This window comes from Bacillus rossius, assembly GCF_032445375.1.
Source record: "Bacillus rossius redtenbacheri isolate Brsri chromosome 9 unlocalized genomic scaffold, Brsri_v3 Brsri_v3_scf9_2, whole genome shotgun sequence".
NCBI classification, from domain to species: Eukaryota; Metazoa; Arthropoda; class Insecta; order Phasmatodea; family Bacillidae; genus Bacillus; species Bacillus rossius.
This window is the reverse complement of record NW_026962013.1, coordinates 25,083,181-25,103,654: the sequence shown is the minus strand read 5'-3', so window position 1 is coordinate 25,103,654 and position 20,474 is coordinate 25,083,181. Positions and strand designations below refer to the sequence as shown.

The 20,474-nt window shown below is 36.4% G+C and overlaps 2 protein-coding genes across 4 annotated transcripts in view; both read left to right on the top strand.

Annotated features, from left to right (window-relative positions):
• The window catches only part of LOC134543239 (NADP-dependent malic enzyme-like), a 37,922-nt gene extending 30,585 nt beyond the window's left edge, over positions 1 to 7,337 (top strand). For all 3 annotated transcript variants that reach the window (XM_063388143.1, XM_063388141.1, XM_063388144.1), the window contains exon 13: positions 452 to 7,337. In XM_063388143.1, coding sequence (XP_063244213.1) covers positions 452 to 624 — 173 coding nt within the window. In that variant the 3' untranslated portion in view covers positions 625 to 7,337. The remainder of the gene's footprint in view (positions 1 to 451) is intronic.
• A 3,373-nt stretch (positions 7,338 to 10,710) lies between these two features.
• LOC134543287 (AF4/FMR2 family member lilli) overlaps positions 10,711 to 20,474 on the top strand; it is an 85,847-nt gene continuing 76,083 nt past the window's right edge. Inside the window, exon 1 of the mRNA XM_063388197.1 lies at positions 10,711 to 12,092. Within this exon, the coding sequence (XP_063244267.1) occupies positions 11,027 to 12,092 (1,066 nt within the window). The 5' untranslated portion in view covers positions 10,711 to 11,026. The remainder of the gene's footprint in view (positions 12,093 to 20,474) is intronic.

The following is a 20,474-nucleotide window of genomic DNA, read 5'->3' as shown; positions in this document are numbered from 1 at the left end:
AATAGAACAGTTCTAGTACGGATTTGGCCAAGACTTCTTGCATGAAAACTTTTATGCCCAGAGCCTGACTGCTTGGAAGGGTGTTGGAATGTTGCCTACACAAGAGCAGGCGCCACTAACAGGAAATAGGTATGAAAACTGCTAAGGAAATGGGTATCATTTGGGGCTGGCTTTATCAGCGAGTTGCTGTGTGAGATAGAGGCCCCCTTCGCTTATAATATTCAAAAGCACGTGCAACCATGCCAGAGTTTCAATTGGGGCTCTCATTGTTTACAAATACGTGTTTACTGAAAGTTAGCGATTGTTTCTCTCCACTATAGTATTTACTTAAAATATTTGGTGTAGTAGTCGGTTCTCCTTTATTAGCAAACCAATTTTTAATTATTGAAGTTAATATTTTTATTTTTACTCTCCTAGAAATCCCATTTCAAAGTGATTGTTCTATTTTAAGGCCTGGCATCAGTATACCCAGAGCCAGAGGACAAACGTGCCATGATCGAAGAGAAGATGTACAACTTCAACTACGACAGTCCGTTGCCTGCAACGTATGCTTGGCCGGAACTCCCAACATTGGAGAATCCCAAGATAGTCAAAACTAGCAAAGCTAGAAGCATAGAAATTTAATTTTTTTGTGTCTGCCTGTGTGTTTTACCAATATATACATTATACACCAAAAAATATGTTATTCTTTGTAGTGTAAACAACAAAATAACTACAACTGAAGTTTATTTATGAAACAGTATTATTACAAAAAATTCCTTACCAAATGGAAAATTGTATTATTTTAGATAATTCTTTTGATTTTGACTGCAACGGGAAGCAAAGTGCTGCTGTTACCAGATGTATTTCATAGCAGTATTGTACATGCTGTGATGGGTTTGCTTCCATTTCTTGAATAATATTTAAACTTCAGAAATGAAATTTGAGAAATGGATATTCATTTTTGTTTATATGGCAGAGTAGTAATTTTACTGTATGATTCATTAAATCTATTTTGACACTAGTCAAGAGTATTCTGACATTAGAAAGCTTTAGAAAAAATAACAATTTCAGTTTGTTTCTTACAATATTAATAGTATTAATATTTTTTTTGTAGGAGTTGCTCCTTTTATTGTCATTAGTTTCTACTCTCGATATGCTAATATGTGTTTAGTTTTGTGAAGTATTATTATAACTTATAAGGTAGTGTATATTGTGTAGAACTTTAAAGGTAATACTAAAATTAGTACTTACAGTATTTTTTTTTTACTATTTTTGTAGTATTCAAATAAACTACAAATAATAGGCTTTTAATGCTTGTGTGGCACATTTTTGAATAATCTTAAAAAAAAAATTATATTATTTTGATTGTCATATTGTAATGTATGTGCTGCAAGTGCGACAAACTAAAATGAACTTTGTAAAGCACATCTGCACTTAAATTTTGTAATGAATTTAGTTGTTTGAATTTAAATGTTTTGTCATCCTTAAACCTATTTGAGGAAGTTTATGTATTGACAATTTTGATTGTTTGGGTAGTTTTTTAATTAGTTGTCATTTGAATCATTGCAGTATTAATACTTTTAGTCTTCATAATTTTTTGTATTAATACTATGTTACTGAACATGTACCATTTACATAACATTTTTCTTTCATCAAACATGTGATGGTATTGTTATTTAATAGAATACAAACTTATTTTTTATGAATTGATCAGATGATCACAGCTAAGATGGTGGCTCTGTATTGGTTTTGGAATAGATATAACCTTTAAATTTTTGAGGTGTACTTCGCACACACAAGAATTTGAATTAGAAAAAGTCAATGTAATAAAATATTTAGTTTAGAACAAAATAGTTCTTTGTTAGACTCAGAAACAAATTTTACTCGACATACATGCATGGAATTTCTGTGCAGATATTTAAAAAGTGCCATACATTGTTAAAATTATTTCCTCGTATTTTAAAGTCTAGAAAATATTGACTTTTCAAGAGTTAAAGGATAGTTTTTTATTTGCATATTTTTGTTTATTTATTGCTTAAGATTATTTTTTTGTATTATTTACATTAGTTGCAGAAAAGTTGGTGTGGTCTTAAACAAACATTTTGGAAAGGATTTGTTCATTTTTTAATGTTATCATAAATGTTGATTTTTTTGCAATAGTTAAATTTTAAGAACAAATGTGCTACTAGTTTATTTATCTTATGTTAATAGCTGGCAAATTTATTCATAAATATTTCCGCAGTTATTACGATGTACAAAATCAGTCTTTTTGGTCATTTCCATTTGTGGTTATTTGTAGACTTGGAATTTCTGATTATATACAAAAATTTTCTATTGAGTTACAAGTAGAACATGTAGGTATTTCTTATCAGCTGATGTTAAAATAGAATTTAAGTAAAAAATGTGCCAACTTGAGTATTTGTTCATTAATATAATACAAAAAGGAATACTTTTAAATTGCAGACATAAGTTGCATGTGTGTTTTAGGGTCATAAATATTCACATTTACAAACGTAAATATCAATTTTTTTAATTCAGAACAATTTTAAAAGTACAGTAATACCTCTTAAGAAAATTCCACTTAAGAAAGTTTTCCACACAATAAGTTTAAAAAATGTTGCACTTGATCTAGTATTACTTACAATTTTACCTTATTAATAAATTTAGTATTTTCTGTTTATATGTTTTAATTTATAAGTAGAATTATAAAATTCTTAGCAGTTATTGACTGTATATATTTGCAACTTCTGAAAAAATGATTATATAAGTCCTGACTTGTTTGCATGGCAAGATCACACAGTACAAAGTAAATATTTAATACAATAAAATTTTATTTTAATAAAATTAGTAAAACACACTTTTTTGGTTGAATTAACTTCAAAAAGTAAAATTTATCTTTAAATTTAAATAATTTGTTCAACAGTGATGGAATGGAGAACAACTTAGTAATACGTAATTACTCTGTCATAAAGAACAGCAATTATTAGGTAGAACTAATATCAAGCACCCCACTTTTTTTTCCATTAAAATTAATTGTTGTGTTTATTATATCTTTTTTTAAGATTTATAAAAAAAATTGTTATACAGAGTTACTCTTTCTATCACTGTTGAAAAAACTACTTAAATTTAAAAATTATTTTTTACTTTGTAGTTTATATTGAATTAAATTTTTTATAAATTATTTGCAATGCACGACAAAATCAATTTTCAAAGTCACTGAAATTTCTGGAGCAACTGACCCCCACCCTCCAAGGAGGTCGGATGGTGCCTGAAGTCATTGGAAGCACGTCAAAAATAAACTACTTTAACTGTCCCAACTTTTGAAAAATCAGGGACAAATGACCTCTCCCCTGAGGGGAAGGGGGGGGAGGTAGAGGACCCTGAATGGCTTGGAAACACTCAAAATCGAAAGAGAATATATTTTTGAAATTTATGATTTTCCTCCCCCCCCCCCCCCCCACCACCACCCCCCCAAAAGGGCATTCGACTATGCCTCGGACTCATGGATATACAAAAAGCATGATTATTGATTATCGAACAAAGTAATGGCTGAAAGTTGTTCAAGTATAGTTAATGTACTAATTAAATAGAAAACTGAACTGATTTTTTCACATATGTTTAGAGATATTAAAGTATTTAGCTCTTTTTACAATCTCTTAACTAATAGGTAGAGACATGCAAAATTCGCGGATTCATTTCGCAATAGGCTAGCATCAAAACAACTATACCTTTGTACCGCTTCTGCGATTAGCCCACATTTTATCCGGGGAACTGTGAGCCAATGGGAAACACTAAACCAAGAAAGTGCCAAATTACGGACAGCCTAGTCGAGACGTCTCACGCGTCAGTAGCCAATGAACAGGCGTCATTTCCGCGAGTATTTAAAGGACTGTGGAGTCTATCCTAGATGTCAATGAATCCGCGAATTTTGCAGGTCTCTACTAATAGGTATTTAAAAAATGTGAACAATCTTGATATCTGTTTCAAGTATTATGTTTTAAAAAAATAGATTATCTTCCCATACTTGCAGTGTGCTACATAAATAATGAGAATTTATACTTTATATAATGTGGTAAAAGCACTTCTTTATTTGGCACCAATAATTTTGGTTTTATTATCTTACTCATTAGTGTTTAATATTTCATCTCTCCCTTCACCCTCTCCTTCCTCATTTTATTTGATCATGCTAGATAGGGGTTAAGAATGTTTTGCAATAGCATACTTTTTCTTTCTTGTTATGAAGTGGTTTTTAAAATTACTGTCATTGTGTTTGTCATTTCTTGATTGTTTCATGAATGAATGTTAAAATGATTGGGAAAAGTATTTTTATGGGGTAAGAATTTCAGGAGTCAAAATTTGCTATGCTAAATGGAAAATAATTAGTGAAAAAGTGGTAATTTTTTTGTATTCAGTTTACTGTAAGTTTTAAATGAATTAGGGTTACAGAACTGTAATGATTAGCAAGAAAGCACTTATGTATTATGTTAGTGTACTATAACATGCAAGACTATGTCAGGTGTGTGTATTTAGAGGAGCTAAGTGGCTCAAATTGACAAAGCTATGCTTACAGTGTGACCTATTTAAATTTAAGAGAACTTCAGATGTCATTATTTTTCCACAAATTTAGTTACACAAAATCTATTCAATGTGATGATACATCAATAGCAATACAATACATGTTAAAACTTTAATTTGGTATGGAAAAAAAATGTTATTGTTAAATATTTCAATATTTGTCAATTTACTGAAATATTTGCTTGGCGGTGAATCAGTAGCATTTGCTATCTGAAAACCTCCTTTTAATTTACAATTTTACAAATGCGTAAGGTTTCAAGTGGTAATTACAGTTATCACTATAAATTGGATTCAGGCAGTGTGGACAGTTATTTATATTGGCTATTTGTTAAAAAAATACTTCTAAAACGTTTTTGTTAAAAATGACCCTTAAGATTTGGGCAGTTGTAGAAGTACATATATCATGTTTTGATAGTTATCGTCTGTATTAGAATTTAGATGGGATTGTAATTGTGTAAAGTTTTTTTTATGTCAGTATTTTCAACTACCAAATAATTGTGTAGTGACATGTTCATGTTAATATGATGTGTGGTGATCAATAATTCATACTGTGAAGATTTTTGCATAAGTTTTAATTCAGTTTTACTAGTTTATAAAGATGTGCTGGAGTGTTCAACAAAATAATTTGATAGGTTAGTGTTCTTAGCAGTCTGGCATAATACTTTACCAGATATCTTTTTGACAGTTAAACATATAAATACAACTAAGTTAAGTGTTGTAACGTTACTGTAAATGCCTAACAAACTATATCATGCAATTTTAAAATGCTGGTTCAAACAAATACTCCTAAAGAAAAAAAACTACCTGGTGGTTGTTTGTCAGCATGCTAGTAAAGGTGCCTAACTGTAAACTTTGGAAACAGAGCTTGTGGTGTGGGAGGCAGAGAAAAAGTGTAGTGTACAGGAATATTTGTGTTATAATGCAAAATGTACTGTTTCCTTTCATTGTTTAATAACAATACATTTTGTATTAAAACAAGTAGTGTAACAGTATTATATACACATAATCATTTGGGCACAGTTTGTAGGTTGTCTTTGTTTGTAGTATATGACGGTGGTTTAATTAGTTACTTGGTTTGAATTAAGGAAAACCATTTGAGCTTTTTAAATGTACTTTATCTTATGATATAGTTCCCTTGAAGTTCAACACACTAGTCCCAAAATTTTGTTAGCTTTGTAATTCTGTTGTGGAAATGAATTTTTTCAATGCTTGCAAAATAGTAAAATACTATTTTACTTTCTGTGATTGTGAACGCAGTTCAAATCGCAGCTCAATCAATTTTTTTTTCTAAGCGATACTGCTTAAATGCACCAATGCGACTGATAAAACATGTTGATATTTAAACAATAAATGCACTGATTTTCGCTAAAACTTCAGAACAACTACCTAAGTGGTTTAACTTCCTTTGATGAAGAGAGGTTGTAAATTGTGGGTATTAATTCTTTTAGAGAAAGTAAACATTTAAAAAATACATATTTCAACATTTTTGTAACAAGCCACTTATAATCCAAATCCATTATTAATGAATGGTTTGCAATTTTTAATAATCAATGGCATTACTCCTTCAATTAGCATGGATAGTAGGGTTGCACATTTTTGTTGTTATTTTTACATTTTTGTGTAAACAACTGTTTGACAATGAATTACTGTCCAAATGACTAAAGACCTCTGGTTATTTATTTATAGGATGAAAACTTGTTTAATGTGTATTCAGCTAGACTATATATTACTGTGTGAACCAATTTATTTATTAAACCACCCTAGTGTGTTAAAAAAATCATTAATGAACATGTGGCCAGTTCGGCTTCCTTCTGAGTATTTGCCTTCCAAGGATAAGGACTCTTTGTATATTTCAGGAAGTTGAATATGGTTCTTTTCACGAAGTGGTATTTTTGCTACAGAAAATGCTCCAAATGTGCATCATTAGCATCAACACAACCCGGAAGACATAAATGGTGTGATTGAGTAGTCATTTTATTGATCCCGCGTATACATACATATATATATATATATATATATATATATATATATATATATTTACTGTCTGGAATAAGCAGCATTCAGGATTATAAACAGTTGATATCAAAAGTGAGCTAGCCAGTTTGATTGTGTTTAATAGTTGCCATTGAAAACTATCAGACTGGCTGGTTCGTTCTCTGCAAATGTATTTTGGCTCAGTCTGCAAGCACTCTGCCCTCTTCCCTGTCTTAAGGAGACAATTACTCGTGAAGGATGTTGAGTCTGTCGTGAATTGGTTAATATTTTGTTTTTAATGATTAATAATATGATTGAGTAGCATTTTCTGTACTACATTACCTGTAGTACAATCTGTAAACAGTGCCCATAATTTTTTAAGACCTTTATTTGTATCTGATCCATTCATAATTTAAAAATATAAATTTTTTGCTGTATGAATACTGCAGCTTTCTAATTTTAAGATGGCTCATTTCTACTATAATTTTTACTTATTACTTTTTTTTTATAACATATGTGGCTAATTTTATGAGAGCTATTATTCAGAGGTGCTAATTTTTGTACTTTTAAATTCAGCGTCATGTATTCTAGAGCGTAAAGATATTGAAGATAAAACTATTTTGTTAGTGTTATACATTGACCACATATGTGGTCACTAATGTTCTCCATCAAACTTGCCAGACCTTTGTGGTAATAATTGTGTGATCTGCATTTGAGAGCAGTGTTACATGTTTGACAGCAATTCAAGGGTTAGAACTGTATTGTTATATCTGTTGACTTTATAAAATAAACATGATTTAAAAATATAGATTTATTTATTGAAATGGTTTGTTGTAGTTATCTACAGAATTATATGGCCAGGACAAATACATATGTTTTATATGGTTTTAATTGTTTCGCATATTATTACCCAAAATTAAATATATTTAGTTTTTTTTATCAACTTTTTCAGAATTGTACATGTGTCAGAATGACATATGTACTAAGCACACATTTGAGAAGTTCAAATAACAATCCATAACGAATGTCTAAATGCAGTGTATAAATCAAAATCACATTTAATACACTCCGTCTCAAGATTGTTGGTTAGATGTAGTAGATTTGGTTTCCTTTTTGTTTAAGTTGAAAGGTGTGTAATGAGTAGGGATAAAAGTATAAGATGAGTTGCAATAAAACTGAAATAATACTGAAAAGCTTGTCAATAACACCATAAAACACTAAATATAAGTTAATAGGTACACCAAAATACAAATAACATGAAATTAATCAGCATTTGTAAACAAAACAAAACTCAAATCACAAAAATGTATTATATTAAAATCCATGCATACAATGTATTCAGCTTGAAGTTTTTTGAGGTTGAGCACTTTCAGATTGTGTGGGAGGATGCGGTAGGATTACTGATTAGAGTGGAAAAATTTATTTCGCATTTTTTTTATTTTACAACTATTATTAGTAGAGTCAAGATTTTATGGTGACATAAAAAAAAGCAAATTTCATCATTAAAAAAAAGTGGTTTTTGACTATCGTCATTAAAAATTAAATCACATTTAATAATAAGTACATGTCAAGCATAATTACATTGATCAACTGCTTCAACAATTCGTGGTAAGACACTTCATACGTGTACATTAAACAATACTACTACGTATATTAATGAGAGTAAGTTAAACAAAAATCTGCAACTAAACCTTTCAATATTAAAAAATAATACAATGTTAAAAAATCAAAACTATTATACATGCAAATTTTCTTGTGATGTATTTCTACATGACTATGGTATCAGCTATAGACTGCTTTTATTTACTTTTAATTTGATAAAACCATGGATAGAAACAAAATAATATGTATTTTTTTTTATTCATACGCAACATAAAATTTTAGGTTTTCAAATAAAAACCTAAAATAAATATTTTTGAAAGGAATTTTATTTTTTATTACTTAAAATAAGGTAACTGAGGGGAATTTAGTTTCTTTTAAAGTTATGCGGTGTTTTGACTTACATTTCGGTAATTGGTGATGTATTATTCACTTCAATTTCAGTGTTTGGCGGTGTATTCACTTAATTTCACTGTTATTTCGGTTTTATTGCAATTCACCACATAATCTTGCCTCTAGTTATGGGTAACTCATATTTACATTATGATATTGGTACATTTTTCAAACAAGAACTTTTAGCAGATTTATTTTTATTGTTCTGAGTGCATCATCTATAAGTCAAAATGATAATAAGAATCATAAAACATTTGTATCACATGTGCTCAATTATTTATGTGCTTATCTTTATGAATAAACTGAATTCATAAAAAATGAAAATATTAACATTGAGATCTCTTGTTTTAAAAACCAATTTGGCCTCAAAATAAAACCATACAATCTTGTCTCTAGTAATGAGGTATATGTTTGCTATGCCATCTTATTTTATATTTGTGTCCAGTTTCTAGCTGAAAGTTTGGAGAGTGAACCAAAAGGAAAAAAACACGTGGTAGTCGTGTCAAGGACATGACACATTCGTCGGGCGCACGTAGTGGTCAGGTGAGTGAATGGTGTGTGTGACATCAGGCCAGTTAGCGAAATACCCACAGGCATTCCACGAGAGGGCGAGCACTTTCAGATTGTGTCGGAAGATGAAGTAGGATTACCTTGGTCGTCTCCAATGCTGCTAGCTAATTAGCAGATAGAATGAGTTCTGGTTCGACCGTCTACATCCAGTAGACCTGTGCAAAGCTTCAACTAAGCAAATCAATCTAAGCTCCTTCTAATATTCAATTTAACTTCTACAGGAAATTTGCTATTAGCAAAGCTTTACATTTGTTGCAAAGCTTTCAAACAGAAGCCTAAGATTAATTATTTTCACGAGCAAGTTTTTTTTTTGTTTTATTGAATGTGATGTTGGGTACTTCAAAAATAAAATGTGGCACTCCGTTTGCTTTAATGAATGCATATTATGTATGGTTATTCTATAACTTTCATTGAATGATGTTATACATAGTGCCCAATTGGTTAGTTAATCAGTTCAAACATTAAAAAAATGTTAAACTTTATTTTTTTTTTACTTCAATCTGGTATTTTATGAGAATGATATTCACAGTTCAATTAGACCATGAAAATTTTAATAATGTGTTTTTATGTTTACTTTCCTTCATAAACTAGCATTTGCAGAAGCCTAATGTCCAGTGTTCAAACATCGATGACATGAGACCAGGATCTATAAGCCAGATGTGCGGAGATTAGTATGAACGAGGTGACCATGTCGAGTGGAGATGGTGGCAACCAGCGGAGGTAGCATAGGCTAGCGGAGCTGCATCAGGTGTCCAGCATCTAGGAAAACCTGGAAATAACAGGAAAATTTTTATTTTCTATAATAATAAGGAAATGTCAGGAAAATACAGGATGTCCGTAAAAGAATATCCCAGTTTCAATGCTATGAACAATTTAAGACTATATTCAACAAATGATACATCAAATTGAAGGTAAACTAACCTAGATTTTTTTTTCCACAAATGTTCAATATATGCACTTTTAGTTATACGGCAGACATCCATCTTAAAGTCCAATTGATCCCACACTTAGGTCAATACGTTCGGAGTAATGGAAGCAATAGTCGCTCCAATTCTGTGTCTGAACTCTGGCAACTATTAGGTAGTGGCAGAATGTAGACAATCTTTTATAAAGCTTCAAAGCGTCCCTGACCTTGGTCTGTTCTGCCTGGTGCGTTATCCTATCATGCTTTATAATATGATTACAGTATAAACGTGCCACGATTGACTTGTCCGATTATCTGGTTTGCATGATGATACATGGGAGGGCAGCACACTAGATGGTGGCTATAGATATTTTAGCTTTCGTCATTAACTTTAGGCAAGATTAATGTCGATGAACTGATGGGATTACTACATATTTCTAGAAAATTATTTTCATAGATAAAATTCATGTTTATTTTTAAACTATTTATTATTTGTACTTCAGGTACTTGATTTTCCGTTTCAAATTAACTTATTGGCGAATATTGTTCAAATAGCACAGGTTCGACAGACGGGACTGCGCGGGTGTGGCAGACCCTTAACCGGCGGTCTCCCCAGCCGGACAGGCGGTGGGGCGCTGGCGAGGGAAGCGGTGTCGGTAAAGGGGGGCAGTGTCGAGAGATGAGGTGGCGGCGTAGCCGCGGAAGGGAGGAGGCGGCGGCGGAGGGAGTTGACGGGAGAGCGTAGGGCAGGGGCACGGATCCAAAAACTGCCTCCGCGTCGCGAGCCAACTGGCGTCCATCGCGCGCGCGCGCCCTCCCCAGTCCGCGGGCCGACGCCGAGCGTCGCAGCACGGGCGAGTACGACTTCTTTCCCGCGCCACCCCCCGATGCCGAGTGACAAAAGTTTAGCTTCGTGACCGAGGAGGTGGTGGTGGTGGTGGTTATGGCCAGTTCGACCGTCGTCAGATATCTCGCCGACCATCGCGTTCGCTTTTTCCCTCCGACGTACGCTTGATAGGCGCCGCAGCCATGGAGAGCGAAGCGGAGAGCCCGGCGGTGGACCGCGCGACCCCGGAGGAGCCCGCGGCTGCGGACGGTCGCCCCGACAGCCCCCTCGACAACCCGGACGGCGACGACGCGGAGCGGAGGAAGCTGATCAGCGACGCGCTGCAGCAGGAGGACGAGTTCCTCGAGTACCTGATGTCGCTGCCGGCGGCGAAGGAGGCGCAGCAGCTGGAGACGACGGCCGCGGGCAAGCCCGCGTTCGCGCGGTCGGCGTCCACGCACAGCGCCTGCTCGTCGGCGCCCACGGTGGGTCTGGACCACCTGGACAACCTGTGCAAGCTGATGGAGCAGCTGGGGGAGCTGCGCGAGCAGAACTGCAAGCTGCAGCGCCGGGTGCAGTACCTGGAGGACATGAAGAACCTGCAGGAGATGCACCGCCAGCTGCAGGGAGAGACGGCGGTGCGGCGGCGCGCGCGCGGCAGGGACGACGGCGGCGGCGGCAACCTCACGGACTCGTGCCTGCTCGACGGCTCGGACGACTCGCTGCCTCGCGGCCGGTTCTCCGGCGGCGAGGGGAAGTCTCGCCGCGGGCAGGCGCAGCAGCAGCAGCAGCAGCAGCGGGGGCGCAGCCACAGCGTCGGCGTCGAGGAGGAGGAGGACGGAGACGCCGGCGACAAGCAGCGCGGCGGCCGGGCGAAGCGGCGCGACAAGAGCCACCAGCGGCGCTCGCTGGCGGCCGCGGGCGAGGTCAAGGCCAAGGTGTCCAAGTGGACCAAGGTGAAGGAGGCGTTCCGCTGGGAGAAGGCGGCGGCGAGCGTGCTGCCCGAGGCCAAGTCCGCCGACAGCGGGCTGGGCGGCGTGGCGGAGGCGGTGCGCTACCTGCGCGTGCCACCGCCGGGGGCGGGCGACCACTCCAGCGCCGGGGACTCGGCCCTCAGCGGGCACTCGTCGTCGGCCTGCTCGTCGGCGGGCGGCCAGTCGCCCGGGCTGCGGCTCGGCGACTTCGTGCTGCCCCCGCTCGACACGCTGTCGTCATCGTCGTCGTCCGAGGACCTCGACCTCAGCTTCTCCGACATTCTGCGGGAGATAGGTGAGTGCGCGCGCTCTGCCGCCCGCCCCTCGCAGGGAGGGATGATGTCAGAGAGAAGGGGGGTGGTGACAAATATCTCCTCTCCTCCCCCCTCCAATATAACCCGGAAAAAAACATTGCAAGTTCCTCTTCTGTAGTTCTACGCGTTATTTTATCTTTAGTAACATTTGTAATAATGTAATGATAGGTATTTACTTGCACATTGTAAATACTGTATGTTTACTTGTACATTGTAATATTGTACATACACTTCATGTACTTTAAACCTTTTCTTAAAAAAATAAAAAAAATAAAAAAAACTTGGATAGATGTCATGGATTCATAGGAAATATCATTCGTAAAAGCTAATTGACCTTAAAATTATTGCCGTGGTACATTTCCGAACAATAGCTAAAAGGTGCAGTCTAACATGAATCATACCTATATGATCATACAAAAATTTCACGTCGCAAATTAAATTTCATCCACACCAGTTAAACTCCGTCGTTCAAATGCTACAAAAGGTATCTACTACTCCTAGTATCCTTAATACACTTTTTTCCGAAAATTTCCTTCCTTTAATATATTTTGATATAACCGTACGCGTAAATCACCAAGTATAGGTTTATAGCCAACGGTTATTGATGGACAAATTATATATAATTAGTTTTGGTTCTTACTCAGATAACCTTACCTTGTTAACCCGTTCTCTACCCCTCCCCCTTCTGAAATATGGGGCCTCTGTGGTTTTTGCACTGAAAAAAAAAAATCTGTACTTTTACAAAAGATTCATTTGGAAACCAGTTTCCAAGAAATAATTTTTAATACTACAAGAAATATATTGTAAATTTGTACAACACGTGGCTATGGTTACTTTTGCGTATATGAAATACTTTTTTTGGAGATAATCAGGGGCGTAGGAACCGGGGGGCACAGGGGGGACGTGTCCCCCTGAACTTTTTGGGTGGAGGGGACTGTCCCCCCTAACTTTCTAGAGCGTGATATTTTTATTTTATAATATTATTCTGCCCAACTTTATTTGTAATTTCTTCACTCATCAAATTTTATCTTAAGGAAACAATAATAATTTTAACATCGATGTATCCAATTGCAGGCTAACGGGGAGGGGAAAGCCCCCACCGCAGCGTGCTACCTCAGCGCTCCAGGCAAATCACAAGAAAATCCCCCGAACCGCAGGGAATACCAAACTAGAGTGCGTCCCTTCAGTTAGGGACGAAAGCAGATACAAAAACTGCTTAAAAAGCGCTATTTTGCACTTTTAAAATCAAAATTTTCCGGCGGAGGATCCCCGTACCCCTTAGTAAGAGGGGAATGGGTTTACATGACATCAAAATCATTATTTGTCCCCCCCAACTTTATGAACACAGCTACGCCAATTGAGATAATATTGAGTTCTTCGTACGAAAGTTGGTGCATATTTTATATTTTAATTGATGTTTCATTCAATCACTTATTTAACTATGGAAAATCTTTATATATATCTTTATATATATATTTCTTGTGTGCGTGTGTATGTCACTGAACTCCTCCTAGACGGCTGGACCGATTTTGATGAAATTTTGTGTGTGAGTTCACGGGGATTCAAGGATGGTTTAGATTCACAATTGGATATTTTATCTCGATTCTGAGTTAAGAAAAAACTAAAAAAACACGCTTTAAAAGCAAAAAAACTAAGCATTGTTGATAATTAGCCTCCATGGCAACGGGCTTTTGCATTGTTGTTGCCTTCTGCGTAAACATGGGAAAGGTTTTTGGTAACGGCAGTGGCGTGCCCAAGAGGAGGGGTATGTATAATGAGAAGATACAAAATGTCCAGCGTAGAAATACTTACCGCCATATGTACATTTGGGCAGGACAATGTCTGTCGGGTCCGCTAGAAAGATATATAGAGATATATATGTAGAAAGATATATAGAGATAGAGATATAAATAGAAAGATAGAGAGAGTTATAGAGATATACATAGAGAGATAGAGAATTAGAGAGATAAAGAGAGATGCTTAGTATACGTTTAAAAAATTGATTGAGGCATTGCAACGCATGCCGGGCATTATCTAGTATAATCTAATATTCAATGATGTGACTATTTTGTTGTATCATACTTATTATGTGCGTAGTAATACTGGAAAGCTATTCAGGTAACGGTTTACAAATAACTATTGGACAACACAAAGCATAAATTCCCGGGTAAGAATCCGAACCCAGTATTACTGCGAACACTATTTTGTAATGATAAAGTTGTTTTTATGTAAATGTACAAGTTAACCAAATTCTGTAATTTTACATTAAAATTTCTTTAACATTTACAAAAAAACGCTGGTTTCAGCAACGTGCAACTGCCTGCAATGCTGTAATTATAAAATTTATAATCTAATTAGCAATATGTATACTCTCAAACCAAATTTCATATGTAGCTGGTCTCCATCGTACATGTAACTTTTAATCGTATGTTATTAGAGATCTACCAGACTAATTACTAGAGCTAGCAGCAGCCCAGGACATCAAAAGCCAAGTTTTCCGTTCGGCCGCGAGCCAGACTGTTGGGAAACGAGTGAGCCGTCGGCGTATCGGAGATCTCGCCGATTATATCACTGATAATATATCACGGATATCAAAGCGAATGTTCTCTTTCGTGACTCGACGAATACCTGAAGCACGACGGATGCTATTTTCACTTCTTGGAAAGCTCAGAGGGTGGGATTTTTTTTTTAAGGGAAGGGGGGGGGGGGCGGTGAGTTGTAGACTGGAATTCATTATAGGTCTCCAACCAGATACACAAGTTGTTGAACTCGATAAAATTTACTACAGCAACTTCCAGATTGCTCACTTTATGGCTAGGCTCAAGGGAGTTTCTTCATGTGATGCACTTTGCTAAGCGTTAAAAATTTAAATACACTGAAATTGTGCTTAGAAATCAGTCAAATTTCATACTTTATTAAATTGTGTGAATTTTTAAAGCATAAAACAAATACATATAACGCAAAAGTTGTATTTTCAAATGTGTCATAGTGTTTAATACCATTTTTTTTTCGATGTGAAAACATCTTAGCTTCTCGCTATACGGTATTTGGTAGGAGTGATTTCGCGAATGGAACGGAATTCGCATGGAACGGAAATGTGTAACCACGGTGCTACCATATGTGGCGGATGGCGCGTGCCGTATTTCATAGATACAAAGGGAAACTTTATATTATTAACTTTTTTGTGAATTTTAACCAGATGGACAGAATTTTAATAAAATTCCTTGCCGATAATCAGGTCCAAAGTCAATGTTTAGTATTTTATCTAGTTTTTTTTTTTTTTTTTTTTTTTTTTTCGCTTTTATCGGAGCCGTTTCATTACACAGTTTAACATTTCTCTCTGCAAATCGAATGATTCGATAGTCGACGTAGCTGCTCCGGCAGCGAATTCTAGCGGTGGTTGCGGAAACTACGCGTGATTCGTTTCTTGAAATGTAATTGAAAACGCAATATTTGCGTATACTTATGACGCTTAGCATTTTAAAAAAAAAAGAATTCTACGTTAAATTTCGTGTCCGAGACTCGTATTTTAAGTGTATATGCAACATGAGATCACATGAATTTGCTCGTTACCGAGGTTAGATGTGTACATAAATCGTACTTACCAAAATCGTACTTTTAAAACTTTTTTTTTTCAGTTCTAGTAATAGTTATATATTAGTTTAGTATCTCCTGTTGCAGTCATGTAAGGAAACAACTCTGGTTCACTAATATAATAGGAACGATGTTGTTGGGCCTGTTCATAATGCGGTCTGTGTTATTTGCTCATACCGGCAGCACCAAATTGTTATTTTCAGTCAAAGAGAAATCCTCCGGTTAGCGCAGATGACAGATGTACTAACCTGCAAATTGCTGTAGGAGCAGTGAATGCAACATTATGTAATATGATGTTAGAAACTCTGGAGACTTAAGCATGATGTCCAGAGTCGGTTATCATATGTACAGCAACAAAATTCTCCGTGTCAAAATTTAATAATGAGTACCCATTCCCCGTGGTTTCGATAGGGATAAACAACGTTCTCAGACTACAAATAACTGAAAATACAGAAAAATGGAACATTGGTTAAAGTTTATGTGTTGCCTATTCTCAAAAAAACCTTAAAACTTTGAGATAATTTTTTTTTCCAAACATCATGGATCACTTTTTCTGTAAAACTTCTTAACAGCCAACATGGTAAGTCAATATGATGACGTAATCATAGAGTGGGGAGCTTGACATGTTTTGTATTGCAACACACTTAAATACTTGCGCACCTTGATACTTATTTACTTCCTCACTCGCATGCTTGCACACATTCTAGTATTCTAGTACATTCTAATACCTCCATCTGTAAAGTTACTCTTCTAACGCTCATGGTGGCCAAGTACCCAGGTGTTCGTACCCAGGATTTTTTTGTATTTGTTCATTCAACTAAACTGCATTAAGCCTATGACATTGTAGTGGATATTATAAAGCCACTATGCCTGTCACACGATGGAAGTTTCCTTGGAAGGTCTTCCATGGAAACAGGTATGGATGATTCTGTGGACGAATTAGCAGAGCGCTGGCAGTTTTCATGGAAGTTTTTGTTATAGATCGTGTTCGAATGTCTGTGAAAAGATTTTGCAGAAGGTGGATATTTTAGCTAATCAGAATTAAGTGGTGGTGTGCCCCTAGTGTTAAAAACTGTTATTTATTTGGGACGAATTGGAGTTTCCTTGATTATTGATTTGAAACTCGGTGAATATGTAGTCCGTTGAAGCAGTTACAGTATTATACGACAAATATGAGAAACATCCATGTTTATACAACACAAAAAAAGTATTAACTATCATAACAAAACTATTCTAACAAAATAGGCCTACACCAGTCACATTTCTACGCTTGATAGTTTCTTCCATAGAAACATCCATACTTGCTACCATGGAGCCTTTTCTAACAGTTTTGCTGGTAGATTATAGTGGAGCCTGTACGAAACCTTACATCAAGTGATACAGACTTAAATGTTAAATCATAAGTTACATTAAATGGTTTTACTAATAAGTTTGAACTGTATAATTGACTGTCAAAATATTTAAAGTTGGTTTGTCGACACTAATACGTAAGCAACGCCATGTGAAACAAGTTCAGCCCACAATTAACTAAAGAGACACCTTACCTAACATTCGAAAACTTTTCTTTTGTTGGTGAATTTTCGAATAAACATTTTTAGAATCCATACAACACTAAAGTTTCAGTAACATTTCTGTAATGTTGTAGAAACTTTACGTTTAAATTTCTTTCCTGAAACATTGTGTGTTGTAGGACATGTTTGCTTAAAAACGTTAAAGGCATGTAGGTAGGTATTCCAATGCATGATGAAGCACTTTGTTGAGCCAAGTGTGCGTTGAACAAATACGTTGGTGGTGCATTGATTTGCTGTAGTGCCAGGAAGGTTGGCACCACTTCACCCCACGTTACGTGAGCCCGCTGCCCATTGGGTCGGGGGGTTTCGTAGCCGACGACGACAGATAATGTCACAGTTTGTCCTTCGCGTTTCGCACGACCGTAATTTTTTTTCTACTTCCTCTGAGAAAAAAAAAGTGAGGTGGCATTGGAACAACCGGGCGTAAATGGCGTTGCCCCATCGCTAACTACGGGCCGTAAAACTTTCCGTGTGGCGGCCTGCCAATGCTAACAAAAACAAAAAACAAAAAAGTTACGGAAAACAAAAATACACCGAAAAACACCTTGCAGGACTGTGCGTTAAGAATAAAATACAGAAATAGACGCTATCTTGGATTACAAAGTTACTTATTTTATATAAAAAAATTTAATTACGTTAAGACGCAGCACCCAATTTTGTGTAATACCTGCTCTGTTAGAAATCGCACAAGATTTACCGACTTTGCAACGAACAATGCACTCGAGATAAATGAAGTGTTTTACGCAGTTCCATGCAGTTACGCCGGATTCGTGACTTCTGCAAATGTTTCTCGCTGTGTGACATGCGCGTGGTGGGAAGAAGAGAGTGTTTACTGAGTTTATGAAGGTTTTGTTAACACTTCAAGATGGTCATTGTGAGCTCACAAGTAACCATTTGAGTCATGCCATTAAAAATTTAAGATATATGACAGCACTCTGTCAAAGTTTATACCAGTCGAAGAGGGTACACCTGGATCCATTTTCAAAAATTGTTAAAGTTGATGTGGAATGACCGTAACTAACATTTCTTGAAAAACTCCACAAAAGTTTAAACTGTCATAAGTTAAAACTATTGTAAATTAGAAACACACAACTTAAAAATGTCGTAACTTAGAACCATCGCAACTTAGAAACTCGTGAGTTAGAAAAACGTTTCTGAAAACATAACTCTGAACCATCCAAGTTAGAACCACGTAACTTATAAAGGGGTTAACGTAAGACAATTATATCCCGTGTGTTTCTAAGGCTGTATGTTGCCAAGTTATAATAGCACCTCGCGGCAACAACCATCTTTCGACGGCTTCGGTTGCTCGGGAGTTGAACGGTTCTTCTTCCGCCCAACCTGTTGTGGTCCACCCTCCCCCCTCCACATTTATCCATCAAGGGCTAAATACACGGACGGCAGCCGTAAATCTCCGTCGGAACAGCGCCCTCGGTCATTGCGATTGCATATTTTGGTTGAGCGCGGAAAGACGTCGTGTGGCCCCGCGAATGGGCTTCTTCCGTTGGAGGAGGGGGTGGAGGGGTGAAACCACGAGTTGTTTTTCCCCCTCCCTGTACCGGAGCTCCGGGACGAGTTATCTCAACACTGGGTCGTAACACTGCGTCAAATCGTTACAAAGTTAACTTGGTTCCCTCGCGATGTCATCATCGGGAGCTCCCAGCCATCCCCCCCCCCCCCCCCAGAGTTCTGATTGGAGATAAACGTATGCATGCTGTAATCACAGTGAAGTAATCACGAAGGATGCGATGCGAAAGCATAATATAGCCTTAAAGTGAACACGTGACAAATAAAGATAAACAATTAAATTTAAAAAATAAAATAAAAATTCTTGTCATTTCGTACATATCGAAATCGACATGTTAGAGAAAGATATGCTTAGTAGAAATTTAATACTCAGTTGGAAAACTCACTGTGCATGAACACATTTCAGAGTGCACAGATAAACTTAGTAAACAAAATATTGACAATACACGAATAATAATTATTTTACCAATCACCCGCCTAATGTTTTTTTTTTTTTTTTTTTTTAAGAAAAGTTTCTGACTCTGTTTACAGTAACGTCCACACGGCGGCGCGATGGGATTATAAAATATTTATTATCGGGAAGTCTTTCACGTCCCATGTTACATCGGCTCTCATTATTTAAAATTCGTGTTAAAATCTAATTTTTAATACCTTTTATAGAGAGTAGTATATAAATGTAGATATGTCAGAGGACTGGAGTCGGAATGAGGAGCTGGAACCGATGTCCGCCATATTGGATTGTGACGTCATGGCGGCCATTTTGGATGATCTTGACCCTTGACCTTGACATTGACCTCGGTCGCCATCTTGGATATGCCATGTTGGATTCCGCCATTTTGAATTATGACATCACATCCACCATTCTGCTTCCCGCCATCTTGGTTTTTAAAACTTTCCACCATTATGAAAATTATCTCGTTACCGTTGCATTTTTCGTTACAGTTTCCATTTTGAAAATCAGTAAATTTCATTAGAAAATAATGAAAAAAATATAAAATTTATAAAAAAATAAGTAATACAATTTTAATAAAAACGATCCGTCAGTTTGTTGTCCGCCAATTTGAATTATAAAATCACCACTGTAATTTTCGTTGCGATCGCCATCTTGAAAATCCATAATTATTATCAGAAAAATTGAAAAAAAATTAAAATCTATATAAAATAATTAATAAAATTTAAAATAAATGTTCCGCCATTTTCCCCGCTATTTTGAATTATGATGTCATTACGTTCGACATCTTGAAAATCTCTAATTATTGTGCTAGAAAATCGGGTAAATTTTTTAATTCATATAAAATTATGTAAACATAATTTTATTTGAAAACGCACTAATATCATGGAGTTCGGAATCCTAAGTTCGAACCCGGTGAGGACAAAATAAAAAGGGTGACGGATTGTTTCTCCATAGTGGCCACCGACAGACTGACCTCCCATGACTAATACCAATGTATAGCTATATTACATAAGCTAGTATGTCACATCCGCCATATTGTTTTAGTTTGCTGGAGGCCGCCATCTTGGATTATGATATCAGAGTCGCCATATTGTTTAGTCTGCTGAAGGCAGCCATCTTTATTTTCAGAACTTGCTGCCAGGAGCGCTAGTTTCGCGTAGTATACATGTCAGTACACATTGCACTGCCACCATATTGGTTTAATTTTTACCTGCTAG